This window comes from Nanorana parkeri, unplaced genomic scaffold (genome assembly GCF_000935625.1).
Source record: "Nanorana parkeri isolate BGI_ZX_2015 unplaced genomic scaffold, ASM93562v1 scaffold706, whole genome shotgun sequence".
Taxonomy (NCBI): Eukaryota; Metazoa; Chordata; class Amphibia; order Anura; family Dicroglossidae; genus Nanorana; species Nanorana parkeri.
This window is the reverse complement of record NW_017306974.1, coordinates 61,617-80,440: the sequence shown is the minus strand read 5'-3', so window position 1 is coordinate 80,440 and position 18,824 is coordinate 61,617. Positions and strand designations below refer to the sequence as shown.

General features: G+C 43.1%; 1 protein-coding gene across 1 annotated transcript in view; it reads left to right on the top strand.

Annotated features, from left to right (window-relative positions):
* The first annotated feature begins 4,734 nt into the window (after window positions 1-4,734).
* LOC108792966 (lysosomal alpha-glucosidase-like) overlaps window positions 4,735-18,824 on the top strand; it is a 53,188-nt gene continuing 39,098 nt past the window's right edge. The window contains exons 1-3 of the mRNA XM_018563861.1: window positions 4,735-5,166; window positions 7,129-7,274; window positions 10,787-10,952. Of these exons, the coding sequence (XP_018419363.1) occupies window positions 4,753-5,166; window positions 7,129-7,274; window positions 10,787-10,952 (726 nt within the window). The 5' untranslated portion in view covers window positions 4,735-4,752. The remainder of the gene's footprint in view (window positions 5,167-7,128; window positions 7,275-10,786; window positions 10,953-18,824) is intronic.

The window sequence follows — 18,824 nt, the reverse complement described above, 5'->3', positions numbered from 1 at the left end:
ATCCAAGCCTGCTCCACTTCCTTCTCTCTTCCATGCTGCCTCAGCTGTGGCTCCTTATGTAAAGGTAGGACTCTTATGAAAGGGGCTGTCTGATGTAATTGGGGGCTTCTGATGTGAAGGGGCTTATGATGTGAAAGAGGGTTCCTAGTGTTAGAGGGGTGACTCTGATGTGAGGGGGCGCTCCCAATGTGAAAGGAGGGATTCTGATGTTGCAATTTAGAGAAGGTGCTAATAATTTTGTCCAGTCCATTTTTGGAGTTTTGCGTGGAATGTGTCAGATTTGGCTTTTTTTCTCAACTTTTTTGTAAAATACCAATACAAACAAAAGATAAAACATGATAATGTCTAAACATTTGTAAATGCAGCAATTTTCTGCACAAAGTGGTGCATTATCTGACAGAAATGCAGGGGTGCCAATATGTTTAGCCATGACTGTATGTTGCCGGCATCTGTCAAAATGCCATTCTGCGGCAGGTGTTCGTCACAAGTGGATGAGACGGCAGTAGTCACTTTTTTAAATGATTATTTCTAATAATTTTTTATTGTTAGGAATCTGGGTGCCCCCGCCCCGTGTGAATGAGTAAGGGGTAGTTGTTACCCCAACGTACCCCCTGGTGAATGAGTAGGGTTAGTTGTTACCCCTACTCATTCACCAAATACAGTAACATTGTATTGGTTGTCACATATAAATGTTTCAGCAGCTCTAGAGCTACCTGATTAATTGTATGCTGCTGAGGAACCCGTTCCCCCCCCCCTTCTGCCAGCTATCCCGGGCTCCTTTGTTCCCCATGTGTGCCCGTGACCAGCACAGCGTGCATCAGTGGATGGATCAGAGGGAGATCAGCATATTTCCAGTGTGTGATTTCTTTCTCCAATCACTGAACCCGGAAGCAATAAGGGTTTCGTCACTTTCAGTTTCAGGCTGTCATTTCTCTGCTGTGGCTGCAGAAGAAGCTGGTAAAGCATGATCTGTGCTTCAGCAGCTTCTTTAGGGTCCATAGGTGACATGAGGGGGTCTAATAGACCCCCATGTCTTCAAAAAGAGGACCTGTCACTTCCTCTATGCTATCACATAAGTGGCACACGTTACATATCACCAAGAACGTCGGATTGAGAGCAATAATTTTAGTTTCATCATGTACTCTTAAAGTGGACCTTTACCCCCTTTGGCTAAAATCATATCAACATGCAGCTCTGCATGCTGATATGAAATCATCTTACATTCATTAGTTAAACATATTTTAATTTTACTTACAATTTCTGGTTCTCTACTTCCTGGTTCTCCTGGTAAAAGTGATGTAATGTGCCCATGCTTTGCATCCTGGGAAGGTTACATCAACAGAGCATTCTTGGGAAATCTCCTTGGTAACTCCCGAGATCTCAGGAAAAGGCGTTTTCTTCCCCTGAGGTGATGTGCATGGTCATATGTCCTAGTCACATGTACCAGAGTTCCAAGAAGTAAAGGGAGATATATTATTCTGCCCTTAGTAAAAATGGCCACTGTCAGAAGACAGGGGAGGAAAAGAGAAATAAGGTATGTAAAAATACAAAGCTTGCAATTATCTAGAAGTATGTGTTTGTAGATTGTCATTACTAAACATTTCTAAAGGTGTCTTTGTTGTCATGCCAAAAATATGGGTAAAGGTCTGCTTTAACTTAACTTAAATTGATGTGCGGTAAAGGCTTTTAAAGCATTTCCTATGGGCAATTTTGGGTACTGTTTGCCATATCATGATTGTGTGCAATTTTAAGGTTTGAGATGTTTAATATCTTATGGCCTTGCCAGGAAGGGGGTCTAAACACCTGGTCTTGAAGTGGTTAAGGAAAAATTACTGAAAATTTTGCACAAAAAAAAACCTGTTTTCCCCATGTTAAGCTATGAAACATTTCACATAAATAATCTTGCTTCATAAATGTAGGCCAAAATCTATTCTGGTACATTTCTTTGGTAAAGAAAAAAAAAAACCAAGGCTGGCACTAATGGCAATCAGGATTCTGACGGACTGACAGACTGGCACTGTGGCAATCAGGACTCTGACTGGACTGACAGGCTGGCGCTGCTGGCACTCAGGATTCTGACTGGACTAGCAGGTTGGCACTAATTGCAATCAGGACTCTGACGGACTGAAAGGCTGGCGCTGCTAGCACTCAGGATTCTGACTGGATTAGCAGGTTGGCACTGTGGCAATCAGGACTCTGATGGACTGAAAGGCTGGCGCTGCTAGCACTCAGGATTCTGACTGGACTAGCAGGTTGGCACTGTGGCAATCAGGACTCTGACTGGACTGACAGTCTGGCACTGATTGCAATCAGGACTCTGACTGGACTAGCAGGTTGGAACTGTGACACAATTTCTGCTAAAATATTTGCTGTATAACAAAGTATTATTTGAACTGGTTGTCACTGTCTCCTTTCCTCTCACAAATGAACAGTGTGTGAAAGATGAGGAGAGAACGCTGGAAACTGCTACAATGTTTCCATCTAGTGACCTGCTGTGATTGGTCATAGCAATCACATAGAACAGAGCCGATTCCACTGGCTCCTAAGTGTTATATTTAATATAAATCATAATATGTAGTAATATTAGCGTTTAATTTTACAGTTTGTACCTTTTTTTAATTTTTGTCAAAAATCCTCTTTTCTATGTTTACAGTTAATTTTGTCTGTGACCTGTGGACTCAAATACAAAACCTTTTCAGCTTTTTCCAATGAAATAACTTGCAGTCGGTAGCTTTCTAATATCTTTTTTGAATTACCCCTCCGGAGTTGCACTGTGAAAAGTGATAACGCAGCTTATAAACCTGCTGGAGACTTTCTTATTCCTGTAACGATACAATAAGCAGCTCGTGATCAGCTCCACACACACAACTTCCTCTCCCCAATTCTCAGCTGTCTTCCTGTTTGATCACGTGTCCTCCCCCAGTCACATGACTCAATGTTATTAAAGGAGCTAACAGGCAGAGGACGACAAAGGAGAAGCTGCAAGTGTGAGAGGTGAGTGCTGTGTAATGGGAGAGCTGCTGCACTGAGCTTGCTCTGACAGTAAAACAGAATATAGAGAAAAAGACTCAAATACTGACTAGTGCCCTATGGAAACCTTGCAGGATTTATTTATGGATCATTTACTGATAGCATGTGATTCAGGGTCTGCAGGTAAACTTGTTACAGAATGAACACTGCAGATCGATGGAGCTGGAAATGTTCCCTTGTGCATGCCAAGGGAAACAGATTGAAGCTGATTTACTAAAGAAGATGAATCTAAAAAAAAGTGTGTGAATATTTACTTGTCATTAGATAATTGAAGTGAACACTGACACCACTTTTTCAATGAAGGTTCTTAATATCTTTAGTAAATCGGTTTGTTTTAATTTGCAGCATCTCAGAAAGTTAGGAGGTGTGTCCTAATTTGATTATCTTCTTCGTGCCCATCTCTGGGGGAGCAAAAAATCTCCCCTTGCACTGGGGCTAGACCCAGGGGTTAACTGCTCATTTATGTCTAGGGGACCTGTATGAAGAAGTTTGACTTAGCTGATCCCCTCCGCTGACAGTCGGCCCTCTCTTCTCTCCCCTACGCTCCATCTTCTGTCCCTTGGCGTCCCCATGTAAAATGCAGGGCTATGGACCCTGTATTGGATGCGACGACATCAGTGAGCCTCGGCCCACTGGGCCGTAAGGGGAAGAGGCTGCAGGTGCTGGTCTTTGAGCCTGCTGGAATGGGTATCAGGTAGGTCAAACTGCTTTACATCAGTCCCCTAGACCTTAATGAGCAGGTAACCCTTGTAGTCCGGGGATAGGCCTACTGCACGGGGAGATTTTTTTGTTTTCCCCAGAGATAGTCTTTAAAGAGCAAAGGAACTGAGGCTGCACCGCCATGGAAATAATCTATTTTATTTTTATTGATACAGGGTTCTGTACTGTCTTTATTTTCATATCTCCAGAATGGTTGGTCATATATTTAGACTATATTGGCATATCACTATCTTTAGACCCGTTTCTGTGCTCTCCACTTTTGGTGCAGTGGTGCCCCTCCTGATCCACCTTGGAGGTAAGGCTTGAAATCACTTCATTTAGGTCTCTCCACCATGACAGATTAGAAGGGAGCCCAGAAGCGGCTCTTGAATTAACAAGGCAGCACTGGAGAATGAGGCAATTTGAATGCCAACCTCTACGGTAGATCAAGAGGGGCGCTACTGTGACAAAAGAAGAAGAGAGCCCAGAAGTGAGGGGTGGGGGCGGGCAGGGGTGTGTGGATGGAGAACTTCTCCATCAGCAACTCTGAGTCTTTGCCCTGGGTGACAGAATGTCTAGCTTCGCCACTATCTAGAACAAAGGATTTTTCACTTCATCATAACAAGATGAAATAAGCTGTGGGCAGCTTTACTGGCGTCCAACCTCCGGGCGCACCCAACTGTGATGTTGTATAGGAGATTTATACTTTTTTGCTTCAATTTACCATGAAGCAGTGTAAGGAACAACCTCAGTATTTATTACTGCAACAGTAAAGAATACTGGTCATCTTGCAATCCCTTGTGGCCTTAAACATTTATGCAGTGCATATAACATAATGTTAAAGCATATAAATGCTGCAAATGACCTAATGCTAGCTAAACCTCAAAGCTTTATGGGGATGTAGTGACCAGAGACACTGGGGAATATACATGACATTTCTTGCTTATATAATGTTATCTCAATAAAGGGGCCTTTAACAGGACATCTTTTGGTTTTTACAGGGGGCTTTCCAGATGACTCGGAATGTTTCGGCAAACGACAATGGATAGAAGGAAACTAACATTGATTACCTGTCTGCTCTTTATGACATGTACAGCATGCTTTACAGCACCCTCATATGTGGAAGGTCCTCAGCCTTCCCAGTGCTCTGTGGCTCCCTGCAGCCGGTTTGACTGTGCACCTGATAAAGGTGTAAGTAAGGAGGAGTGTGAGGCTCGGGGGTGCTGCTATTCTCCAACATCTGAACAATTGGGAATAGGACAGCCCTGGTGTTTCTTTGCCTCCAACTATCCAAGTTACAAAGTGACCAACAAATCTGAAACAGAAAATGGATTTACTGCTACACTCACACGTTCCATCAAAACATTTATGCCGGATGATATTAATGAGTTGCTGCTTGATATTTTACTTGAAACTGACAGCAGACTACATTTTACAGTAAGTATTTTTTGCCTAATTTTTTGTGTAATTAACCTAATTGTATCTTTAGCCCAACTCAGAAACATTTATTTTGTTTTGGATAGATTGCTATTGCTGTCTGCCTTCCTGTCCTGGTGGCGAACAACCTCTCTATTTCTTGTCCTGGTGCTACAGGAACAGGAAGTGAGGAAAAACTCCCTAGTGGGCTCACAGACAGAAATAAAAACCTGACTGTCTGACTTACAATATACTCAATATCGCAACATACAACGAAAAACCAATTTTCTGTAGGGGGAATGGGAGAATTTATAATGTACTGCATATGTCTTCAATCTTTAAAATGCCTTGACATGTACAACACCTCCTTAGCAGTCAAAGGGTTATAACAAGCTTGCATCTCAAAAGAAGCCATGAGCATGTGTAAAAAAATTTCAGCCACCCCTAGGCTTTCTTGCAAAAGTGTTTTGGGTGGGTGAACCTTGTGTGCCCCTGCCTGCATACACCGTAATTTCAATGGTAAAAATGAGGCTATTGCGTGCAGTTCCAGAACTTTAAAAAAAATACAGTACTTTTTTTTTCTGGTCTGGAATGCACAAAAATGCATGTAACCACGTGCAAACACACTGGAACATGCTTAAGGGCTTTTTTTTCCACCAGCCTGCACGTCTACCGCAATGTCCTGGGCCCGGAACATAAGGGATCACAATTTTTTGTGATCCAACTGCACTGGAACGCAGGGCATTTTATTACCACGCGCTTTGTGTGGCTGATCGTACTGTGGGCGAGGGGCTTGTCTGCAGTGCCATTGACTTGAATGGCAATGCCACGCCCCCTCCCGCCCCAGAATGCAAGGAGACTTTATATATGCGATCCCTTGCGTTCCGGGCATGGGACGTTGTGGTAGACGTGCAGGCTGGTGGAAACAAGCCCTCAAACCCAAGCGAAACCAACTGAGAAGAACAATATCAAGAACACCTTAAAAACGCATATGACCTGGTTTGCAGAAACACCTCCAGATTTGGTCTGGAAAGGTGTGAACAAGTCCTTAGGATGGAGATTGGAGGAAGATTGGTAAACATCCATTCATTGATTCTCCCTCATTGTAGTGAACCAAGAAGAACTCCGCTCTGAGCACTTTTGGATCTGCTTGATCTCACTGTAGGAGACTAATAGATCCAAAATCCCCTTGCCTCTCTCCCTCCACACCCCACGCTGCTGTATTTAAGCATCTCTCAACACTGGTGCTTACTTCTCTGACAGTGACGTCCTCTTGAAGTGTTTAAATCTTCTGTAAAGAAATCTCCTCTGGAGCTGCCTATGCTCGCACAGTAACTCCTTCAACATAAAGGGAGCCATAGACTCTAGGACTAGGCGTACAGCTCTATTCAAGTCTATAAGGAATTACTGTGCAGACGCTGGCAGGCCTGGGGATTTCTGCATGGAGAATGCAAAACATTGTCTGAGAGGTAAGTGTGCACCAGGGTTTGGGGGGGGCGGGGGGGGGTAGAGCGGGGGAAATGTAGCTGTACTTTCAAATACAGTACATTTATCATGTTTTACTAAATACATAACTGCAGTTCTTTGTGTATTTTTAATTTTGTCTTTAGTTCAAAGTAAATTTAGCAGTGCTTCTGTGCCTCGGATAACATTATAGAGATTATCTACAATAACCAGACAGAGCAGTTTGGGAGCCTCTAAATCTATGCAGCTTTCTTCTCTATAGGTATAGTACTTACTGTACCATTTAAATATGCACCAAACTGCTATTGTCTAGCACCCTTTTCTTTCCATATCTGTGGTAAATTAAAAAGGTCAAAAGGATTTCTCCATAGTTTCCAACTGATCAACAGCACCACAAGCATGCTTTACATGTAACAAATTTATGTTCATTGGTAAACTTTTTTCTTTCTGTATTTTAATCTATTTTTTTTCCCGTTGATTCCAGTCAATTTGGTAATTTTTCTTAAATTTCATTTGTAGATTAAGGACCCAACAAAAAAGCGTTATGAGGTGCCCATGCACACCCCTAAAGCCAAAGGAAAGGCATTTGCAGTCCAGTATGATGTTCAGATTACTGATGACCCCTTCAGCCTTGTGGTCAGAAGAAAGTCCAATGGACAGATCGTGTAAGTAGTAGATGGTCAGCTAGAAGGATGTGAAACATACATCTTTTTTTTTCTTCTTTTAATATTTTAGTTATTTCATTTTTCTACATAAAGAAGTATGGGAGACAAATCAACTGATGCATGTTTTTCAGAAATGCGGATGGTTTCATTTGATAAACGGCTGTATTCTGTTTTGTAACAGACCTAAAATGTGGTCTCCATCAAGATGTTGATATTTGATTTTGAAAGGTATTGATGCACCACAGTTGAGGATCCTCTACGTTTCTATCATGTAAATTGGGTCCTATAGGGCATCAGACCAGTATAGCAACCAAAAAAAGCCTAATCATGTCACTCTCTACTGCAGTGTTTGTTCTTCCTATGTAGTTGAACCCTGCATCTACTAGACCATTTACATTGTGTACAGTAAATCTGCTGGAGAGTTTGCCGGAACCCATTTCCTGGGATCATTTGTAGTCTATCGTTTAAAGCTCCCCAAACCTTTTTGTGGATTAGGTAAGGAAGGAATTTGAGCCTTTGTAGTCTGGGTCCCTTTTGTGGAGATTTCCCCTCACTTTTGTCAGGGCAGGAAGTTCTAGAAAATCTTTCCAATGAAGATGGACAAAAAACATTTTTTTTTTTTTTAGTGAGTCTGAGATTTCCTCCCCCTCTTGACAACAGCTTCCTTTATTTCTTGTACATGTGGGTAGATTTGCACTCTGCATTTGTCCTGATGGCGATTGTCACTGAGACAGATAGTGAGGGGAAATAGAAAATTGATTTCCTTGGTCTACATCATTCATCTCTTTTCTCATCATCCTTATGTTGGGGTCATGCTCCTATTTTTGTTGTTGTTAGGAATAATGTACCCCTGCTGTAAGTTAAAATTGTTCACGAAGGAGATCCGTCATCATTTTAAATAGTCTGCAACCGTGTAGATTTTTAAGGGGAGTCCTTTTTTATGAGGAACTTTACCCTTATCTTTAAAATTACAAAAAATACACCTTTAGAGATGTTTAGTAATGTCAATCTATAAACAGATGCTTATAGATAATTGCAGGTTTTTTATTCTTTGTATACATTTTGTTTTCCTCCCCATTCTTCTCACAGTGGTCATTTTCACTAAGGTCAAATAATCCACTTCCCTTTACTTCCTGGAACTCTGGGTCTGCCTCCTGAAACATGTGATAGAGCATGTCATCTGAGGGAGGAAAACAAATTCCTTTTCTTTTAGATCTTGGGAGATTTTGAAGTTTACAGATGACCCAGGAAGGCACTAGGATGCATCTGTGCCAGGGCTGCATTGACAGTGCCTCACTCATTCAAAGCAAGTTTGAATGTAGGACACCCTAACCGTCCTCTCCGCTCTTCACAAGACCTCCTGCTTTCCAGCTCCGTCATCAGCTCCTCCCATGCTCGCCTCCAGGACTTCACTGGAGTGTCTCCCATCCTTGGGAACTCTCTACCCCAACCTGTCCGTCTATCTCCCACACTGACTGCCTTTAGGCGATCCCTTAAGACTCATCTCTTCAGGGAAGCCTATCCCACCTCACCCTAACCACTGAACAATCACTTTCTCAAACAATCATCCCCGCACAGCTACCTCCTCATGTATCACTTGCCCCTCCCTTTTAGACTGTAAGCCCTCACGGGCAGGGCCCTCCTTACCATCTTGTCTTAAATTGTATTGTGACTGTAATGTCTTCCTTATATTGTAAAGCGCTGTGCATCCCACCCATCTACTAGCAACCAGTAGCTGGTGCCCCCCCCTTCCACCACCACAATGGGCAAGACGTCTATGGATGCCCCTGGCTGTGATGCCATCCAATCACTTGTATATGCTGGCAATGTGCTGTACCTCTCTTCCAAAACGACCCTGGACTCTCTGCTGCTCCTGGGAACCCGGGGCTTACAAACACTGCATCAGGATGCTGAACAGAGGAGGAATGAGGGACATCCATTCCTGTCTGATTCCATTGGAGAAGTTTTGCCTGACTCCCTGTCCCCCGCATTAATTTATTTTTATTTAATAATTATTATTTAAACCTATTTTTATTTGTACAGTTTGTTTATTTTTATGTCACAAATAAAAAAAACATTTCATTTACACATTACTTTGCATGGCTTTGTAGCAGAAATGTAATTTTGGTATCATTATAAAGTGTACAAATGATATAACATTTTATATTTTTTATTAGTAACACTATTTTATTTTAAACTAACATAGATCAAAGTAGACATTTTAAGGATTTTTTAAAAACATATTTTTCTTCATAGATTGCATAAAAAATAGATTCACTTTTGCCAGACAGTACCCCCCCAAAAGAGCATTGTTTTGTCCTGCCAAAAATATTGGCACCCCTGCATTTGTCAGATAATGCACCACTTCATGCAGAAAGTAGTTGTAATTACAAATGTTTAGGCATTCTCATGTTTATTTATATTGTTTGTATTGGTATGGCACAAAAAAGTGGAGAAAAAAAAGCCAAATCTGACACATGCCTAAACATTTGTAATTGCAACAATTTTGTGCACAAAGTGGTTCATTATTTGACAGAAATGGAGGGGTGCCAATATTTTTGACCATGACTGTATATGTATTGTGTTATGCTTAACCCTTTAGCTGCCACCGACTTATCTCATGCTTTGCCAGCAGCAGGACCCTATAAACAGACTCCCAACTGCTATAGCAGCCAGGAGTCTTGTTTAGGGCTCGTTCACACCAGACACAGTGCCCGATTTCTGGCGGAACGCACGGGATCCTATTGCGGCCGGGTCACTTTGTTGTGGGGAGGGACGGGGCATGGCGGTGCCTTGACCTCAATGGCACTCTAGTCACGCCCTCCGGCCGCATGGGAACGCAAGGCACATCGATGCCTGCGGTCCGTTCAGAAAAAATACTGCTACCACTATTTTTTTTTCTGACTGGACCACAGGCATTGATGTGCCTTACGTTCCCGTGCGGCCGATCGCATTGCGGCCAGAAGGCGTGGCTGGATTGCCATTCACTTCAATGCACCACCATGCCCCCTCCCACCCCACAACAAACTGAGCCAGCCGCAATGCGATCCAGTGCGTTCCGGCCACAATCGGGCCAGAACGCACTGAGGATGGTGTGAACGAGGTCTTGCGTATCATAAGCTGGCTGTACAGCCACCCGATCACATCCACGGGCTCTGAAATGTGCACTTCCCCATTCCCCACCCATCTATTTGTAGCTTCTGTTTATGCAGAAGTAAATGGTTCATGTGCCTACTCCACACCCACTGCGTTTTCCATGCAAGGTGATATACTTCTCAAGAAGAATGGCTCCACAGGCCAAAATGAATGTCAAAAGGCTGCAAAGCTGCTCAAAGGCTTTTGGAAAGCTGTGTGTAGTGATAAAATGATATAAAGCTTTATGGTAAACTCAGTGGATGTTTTGAGTAGAACTGCGGCAATTATAATTGGATTTTACTAGCAGTTCCCTGTGTGATAATATTTGTGTCCTGGAGCAGCTCTTTATTTGGCTTTGCGTTCTGCTTTTTTCCCAGGATGAACACTGCCTTGGCTCCATTGTTCTTTGCAGACCAGTTCCTACAGATTTCCACATCCCTGCCTTCTCAATACTTATATGGTTTGGGAGAACATCTCACTTCCCTTAACTTAGACACCGCCTGGTCCCGTCTGACATTTTGGAACAGAGATATTTCACCGCAGGTAAGGGGAATGAACCTGTGTATTGGAATTAACACAAAATCCCTCGGTCAGCTATGTACATTGTTAAGAATTGTTAACCTGCAGTTTCAGATGTAAAGACTTGTTTACACGATGTGCGGTGACTTGTTTTTTTTCGCATTGGATCAACGCCAGTCACTGCTAGGGCATATAGAAAGCAATGCTGTCTGTGTCCCATTCACCCCACCGCATGGGTGTGATGTGTGGTGGGCTGTGGTAAAATGCAGACGTACTGCATTGGTCCGCGGCGCACTGGATTGCAATGAAGGTCACCACATTACAGTAGTGTAATGTAAAGCCCTGACATGCGTAGACATGAATGGGATGTACACTTCATTACTTGGGACACATTTACTAAAAGAAACCCCAAAAAAGAAAACTGTGCTTACCATTGCAACAACGGAAGGCACTGTGGCTCACCGCTGCCACCTAGCGTATACTAGCAATGTAGTAAAACAATGCATCTTACCCAGCAGCTAGTGTGAACGGCCCCTAACTGTTTATATTTTGCTTTTTAATTTTGAAGCACAGTAGAACCTCCTACAGTAAAGACTGAAGGTGACCACATGTTTCATTCCATCACAGCTCCAAAAAAATACAGGATTCAATCCTCATTTTAGAATACTGGGCAGAGCCACCCAAATAATTTCTTTATGCCAATGTGACTTACTGTTGATGGCTGTGGCCACTAACCTAAATGAGGAATAATCAGTTAATTTTTTTGGATCTATGATAGAATTATTTATTTTAACAAGGGTTTACAGGGGGGGGCGGGGGGCTTTTCAGTTCATTTTAGCCAAATTCACCATAATCTTACTAACTTTATTGACCTTAAGAAGAATTTTTGTAAGACCTATGGGACCACTTCTCATACTTGGCATTTCATAGCTGAGCAGTTTGAACCAGTAGGATTAAGCTTTAAGCTTTGCTCTTCTGCTATTTGGTTCCATGTAAGCTGTTTTGTGGTTGTGATATATTTGAGTTCTACCACACTACCTCGCAGCAGTAACATATGGTAAAACATGCGCTTTATCACACAACAAATGGTAGTGCACTGTGCATGTTTCTGAATGGCAGCCTAACCCATGTCCGGAACACAGCTGCATTGCGGTGCTCTACATAAAAATGCAGCAGGACCTATTATTGGACCTGGATGTATTATTATATGGCGCATTGTGTTTTGATGTAATTGGGCACTTAGATGGGCTAGTTTCAGATGGTTCACAATGGATCACATACTATTTAGCTCCTCTTCCAATGAATGTAGATAGTATTTTGTGTTTTCAACAATGCCTCCATTCATTTTCCTTCTTCTCTTCTGTTAGACTTCAGTACTTTCTTAAAATTAATCTGTACTTTGCCCATTTAAAGCAATGCATAAAGTTTATTTAAAGTGGAACTAAACCCGCTGATGTAAATGTTTACCAAAACTGTTACATTCAAGGCATGCATCTGGTGTTAAATGTCACAATTACCAGTATATTTATGCCATCTCTCAACTGAAGCGAACATGAAATGTCATAGCTGATCACATGTGCAGCACCGAGGAAACTGCAGATTTGAACACAGTCTAAAGCTGGGTACAAACTGTTATATAACAGATTCCTCCAGCCATGCCAGTGTGTATAAACGCCAGGGTTTCCAGGCTCTGCCGCTCCTCTGGGGGGCCCAGGACCATGTCAAATGCACTAAGGATGGCGAGTGGGAGAAGACCAACGAATGTCTGTTTCCTGATATGCTCTATGTTTACTGAAGTGGGAAGCACTGTGCTCTCAGCAGTTCCTGCTTCAGAGCTGTCAGAAGCCTGGTTGAAAGTGCCGGATAAACGGACTATCAAGCACAATCCTGTGCTCGATGTTCTGCATTGGAGGGCAGGGGAGACATAGGGGTCTAATAGACCCCTGTTGACTCAATAAAGAGAACCTGCTACCTTCCAATTCTGTCAAAGGAGCTTGTTACCCCCTTTGTGTTAGCAATGAAGTTAAGTGAAATTTTTTTTTCTGTGTAATTTTCTTATTGCAAATCAAAACACAAATACAAGGACGCGTAGGTACTTATAAATGGGAATCAAATAAGAACAGAGTAAGTAACAGTCAATGATCCAGTAAGGTGATGTAAAAGACATACATAAATATGCATATACATGATAAAGAGTAAAAAACAAACATATCCAGGTATCAAAAGAAAACAATATATTATGGTAGCGAACCAAAACAGAAAAATATAACAATGGTTGAACTTGATGGACTTGTGTCTTTTTTTCAACCTGACTAACTATGTAACTATGGTCCAGAAGCTTAAATGGAGATAAGCAATGACTGGATCAACAAATATACAATAAAAGCACAAACCAGGGAAGGATGAGAGCAGGAGTAAAAGGACAGGAAAACGAGATGAGCAGATGGTGGAAAGGAAGGAAGGAGGGGAAACGAAAAGGAAATATAATACCCCCAAAGGAGGGAGATATCCAAGTAGTCAATATATAAAATGGGTCATAAAAATTTAAAGGGCTAAGAGACTGACATCAAAATTCGTAGGAAGAGAACGCCGGATCCAGGGGTCTCAAATTTTCTTGAATTTTGCCACTGTTTCAAAAAATTTGGCCGATAGTTTTGTGTTGGCAAAGGTGTCATGAAACCGGGATGTAACCTCGGAAAATCATAAAAAGGGGGAAGCAAGGCACTAGCTATCTATAGTCTGCCTTGCCGCCGTTAAGGATGTGAGTGATAAGTTTAAAGTCTATCTTTTTAGAGAGCTGAGGACAACACAAGACGGTTATCAGAGGGGAATCTTATTATGCGCTTCCCACAGGGTAATCGGAGAAATATCTGGAGTAAAATTAAACGACAGATAATAATAATAATAATAATCTTGGCTCTAGTAGATGACACATGACACTCGTTGAAAGGAGGTAGTCATTTAACGCACAGGAAGGGTCAGCAAAGAAGATAGTGTGAGTAGCACTGCAGAATGGTCCGACCAAAAGATAGGAAGAATAGAGGAGGAAAATACAGAGGGAAGCATAGTATGAAAGACAAACATATGATCAATTCTGCAGAGATAGACGTTTTTGAAAAGGAGGGAGAATTGGGGGATTTATCCAGGGATGGGGAAATGGCGAGATTGGAATCGAAGCATAAGATAAGAGTGCCCGTCCGATGCTGATCTATGAGAAAAAAAGAGGCGCTAAAAGAAAGGGAGAGGGTTAGAATTAGGAGCATAATATGTCACTATAGATACATCTAGGTCAAACAATTTTTGCCTAAGAGGATCAAATAAGGATCTGCTGGGTCAACGATCTCTCTGCTGCACACAAAAGGGAGAGATTTACGGAAGCCTATAAATGCACCACGGTTTTTGGAAGGACCACTAGCTACAGTAGATAAGTTTGGGGAAAATGAGGGCTAAAGTACTTAGGGGCCGAGGAGCTGGAAAAATGGGTTTCCTGGAGGCACACAATATCCACATGAGATGAGCGAAAATGTTTAATGGCCATAGTACGTTTGTGGGGAGAATTTAAGTCCCTTCACAATCAAAGAAAGTATGCGTAAATAAGCCATAAGGGAGGGATAGGAGAGGCCAATAGCCAAAAAGCTGACGGGTCTAAAAATTGATACTAGACTCTGCAAGACACCAAACGGGACTCTATCTAACATGATAGACATATTATGAAACATATGACTTGTGATGGGTAATCTAGCGTGAGCAGATGTGTTTTGTGATTTCTGTATGCCTTTTAAAATAGCTTTGATAGGGTGTGCCGCAAATAATGAAGGTCTGTCTGGGTATTTTAAACCCAGAAAATGTTGTATCCCTTCCAAATACAATTGTATTTTGTTGTATGATAACTTAAGATCATTATGACAGGAATGACAGCTGTCCTTGAAATGCATTATCTAGGTTTCCAGTACTCATTGGAAATGAGCTGGATTACAGCAGTCAGTGATTTGTGGTGGTTGCTATAGCTGAGCCCGAGCATAGGCCACTCTGCCTACACTCAGACACTGGATGAGCTGTCACTCAGTCAGGAGAAGAGACTTGAGGAGGACTGGATTCCAGCTAGAGATTCTGCTGGCCCTTTTTATTTGCATTCCAATATGTATATGCCCATCCTATACTTACTGGTGTGTTTATTTTGTTTGTAGTTTGCCAAGAGCATTGGGGTTCTTATAAATCATTCCCGTTGCTTTATAAGAACCACACAATACTTTGTGCATATGACGGCTTGAAAAATCCGCTCGTCTGTGACGAGCGGATGGCGGAGGCCGACGAGCAGCTTCCCGTCCGGCCGCTGTAATTACACAGCCGGCCGGGAGCTTTACATTCAAGCGATTGAGCAATAATTTTAGGGCCATTAATTACTGATAACACTAAACTGTTGAGAGGTAAAAGCGTTTTAAGCGTCGCCTATGGCCAATTTTCAGTGTGGTTGTTTTTTGCGATTTTTGTGGGTGCACGCAATTTTAAAGCTTGACATGTTTGGTGTCTATTTACCCGACGTGACCCAGTCTTTTATGTTTTACCAAAAATATGGGTAAGAATAGATGTTTTGTAAATAACTTAGGGAAACTTTTTTTTAATTTTTTTATTTACTGTACTTTTTTCATTATATAGTAAAAAATAACCCCCCCAGCCCCCACCCCCATGGTGATTTTATATACCACCAAAAGAAAGCTCTATATGTCCCCAAAAAATGTTAACATAAATTGCAAGGCTATGACGGTCATGCTGACTGGTGACATTTTTGACTGACTGGTGAGACACCCTAAAATTTTTCAAGCCCTGTATATAGACTAACAAGGGCTGCCAGTGCACCACAATGGGGAAAAAAGACAAACCTGCAGCAAAATGTATTCAAGGTACTGCAGGTATATGTGCATTGAGGCACTGTAGTTCCATTCACAACAAATGGTCACGTGCAGTAATTTATAATGTGTTAACACATTGCATAGGTATGAAGTCAGGTTAAAACAAGCACTGAAGTTGTTCTCTCAGGCAGCATAGCTCACCTTGTTCCCCCCTCCCAGAGCTCCTGCTCTGTATCCATATTAGAGATTGGAAGGGTACAGAGCCACTGCTTTGAGGTGGTGGGGTAGACAGTTGCTGAGTGAAGTAACTGGGCACGGGTCCTTATAAATTCTTCCACATGTCTGACTGGTAGAGGTGTGGGGGTTTTTTCACAGAAAACTTGATGTTTTCCTAAATTTGTTATGCTGCACGACCAGTGATGATGCTAACGAACTGTATAAGAATGCTACTCTACTTTTTAGCACATACAGTACTGTACAGTATTATTCAATCCAGCATTGCTCCAAAGAAAGTAAAGAGCAAGTATGGTGGTAAAAAGGTGACAAGAACCTGCAAAGCGGTTATGAAGGTAACCAGAAAGTGCAGAGCAATAATGAAGGCAGGGGCGGAACTACCGGCGGTGCCGCCGGTGCGGGGGCCCAAGGCAGTTGAGGGGCCCACTGAGGTCCTGTAGGGAGGGACTCTAGCAGGGGGACTGAGCCGGTGCCCTTTGAAAACGGCCGCTGCAGCGGCGATCACTCTTCTCATTGAGAAGAGAGAGCTGAGAAGAGTGATCGCCGCTATCGATCAGTGAAGCATGCATACAGTAGTGAAAGCTGCACACATTCTTCTCTTCCTCAGCCGCTGCAGCCACAGAGCTGCCAAGGGGAGAAGAATCTGTACAGCTATCACTACTAGGGGCGTAGACAGGAGGGGGATAGGGGGGTTCAACCCCCCCCCCAGAGTGTCCTAGCTGTGGCATAGCGAGGGGGGGCACGTGCCCCGGGCTTTAAATCAAACAGAGACGGGCATGGAACAAGCCTGTCTAAAGGGATGTCCTGTTTGCTAAAACATCGGTGACGATGTCACTGACAATTAATGTTTTTCAGTGAAGCGGATGTTTTATCAAACAGGACATCCACGGCATCCCTTCAGTCATGCAATTGCTTTGCCTGGCCCTGGATGCTCTGTACATGCCTCAGTGCGGGCTCTGCCTTTCCATTGACCAGGAGCAGAAGGGCTGCAGGAGACGCAGCGGTCAATCAGGTAGCAGGGGCTAGGGAGCAGGGCATCGGGGGGACGACCGATACTCATGTGGGGGGCCTGTGACCCTTACATGTGTATCGGCATTACAGGTGACACATGAGGTGGAGGCGGCTGGGCCGGGCCCCCGCAGTGCCGGGCTGCATCAGAGGAGGCCGTGCCCCAGCAGCGGCGGAGGAGGCTGGGGCCCCAGCTGCTCCAGGATAATTGCAAGAGATGGTGGCGGGCGTCCGGCAGTGAGAAGAGAGCTGGTGGGAGGAGAAATCACATCAGTCTGCAGGCACACTCTGGGGCAGCGCAGGGGCCTCGGCCAGGAGGAACGAGCAGCAGACACTGGATTTCAGAGCCCACCACCTCTCCCTGCTGCATGTGTTCGCACCGCAAGGACAGTCAAACGAGTTATGTGCCTTAAGTCACATTGTTTGTAACCCTCTTTAACTGATGGAATTGTTCTGCATTTATGTATAAAGCATTGCTGGAAGTTGTAGCCCTCTATAGCTGGTGCCATTCAGCATTGCAGCAGTGCAGAATGGCATCAGCTATAGAGGACTACAACTCCCAGCAATACTTTATACAGAAATGCAGAATGGTAATGGCTATAGAGGACTACAACGTCCAGCAGAACTTTATACGGCAACGCAGATTTGCAAACGCTGTATAAAATATTGATGGGAGTTGCAGTCCTCTATAGCCAACGCCATTCTCCATTGCCGTATAAAGTATTGCTGGGAGTTGTAGTCCTTTATAGCAGTGGTCCACAACCTTTTTTGAATCGGGACCGGTTTAGCTGAATTTTTTTTTCCACGAAGCGAGAGGGCGGAGGTGGTGCAGGATGTGAGGGGAGAGGTAGTTTGGGGATGTTTCAAGCGCATTTATTGTGCACTTTATTTCTATCATTATTACACTGTACTATATAATGAGATTATTATAAAGTCAACATATTGGGGAATCAGTGGGAGTCCTGAGCTTGTTTTTCTGCTCTCAGGTGGCGATTGTGGGGGCTTTCAGGTGGTCAGTTGGCCAGTATGGGCATTGTAAGACTGGGGGGGCCCAAAAAAAAAATCTTGCACCAGGGCCCTTTTGATCCTTAGGTCCGCCACTGAATGAAGGTATCAAGAAAGTGCTGAGCAAGAATGGTAAGAAGAAGGTTTTGAAGAAAATAACCATTGAATTGAAGAACGAAATTGTAGAAAAGTATGAGCGTGGTATTCGTGTGACTGATCTGGCCTCGGAGTACAAAATGGGGTTGACAATCTGGACTATTTTAAAGAATAAAGATGTCATCAAAGGAGCTGATGTGGCAAAAGGAGTAACTATGTTAACCAAGTAGAGGACACAAGTACTGGAAGAGGTGGAAAACTTTTGTTAGTGTGTTTGAATGAGAAACAGCTGGGAGGTGATTGTGTTAGTGAAGCTATGATCTGTGAAAAAGCCAGGAAATTGCACAGTGATTTACTGCAAACAAAAAACAAACCCCTCTACAAGTGCAACAAGGGATGAATTTAAAGCCAGTAGAGGGTGGTTTGATAAATTCCGCGAGAGAAGTGGCATCCACATTGTGATAAGACAAGGCTTCCAGTTCTGGCAAGGCCTCTGCAGGAACCTACTAGAAATACTTTGCAGAATTCATGAAGGCAGAAGGGTTTGTCGCTCATCAAGTGTTCAACTGCAATGAAACAGGGCTCTTTTGGAAGAAGATGCCGAACAGAACCTACAGTATATCATTCAGGAGGAAAAGGCACTGCTGGGGCTCAAGCCCATAAAGGATAGATTGACCCATTTGCTGTTTGCGAACGCAAGCGA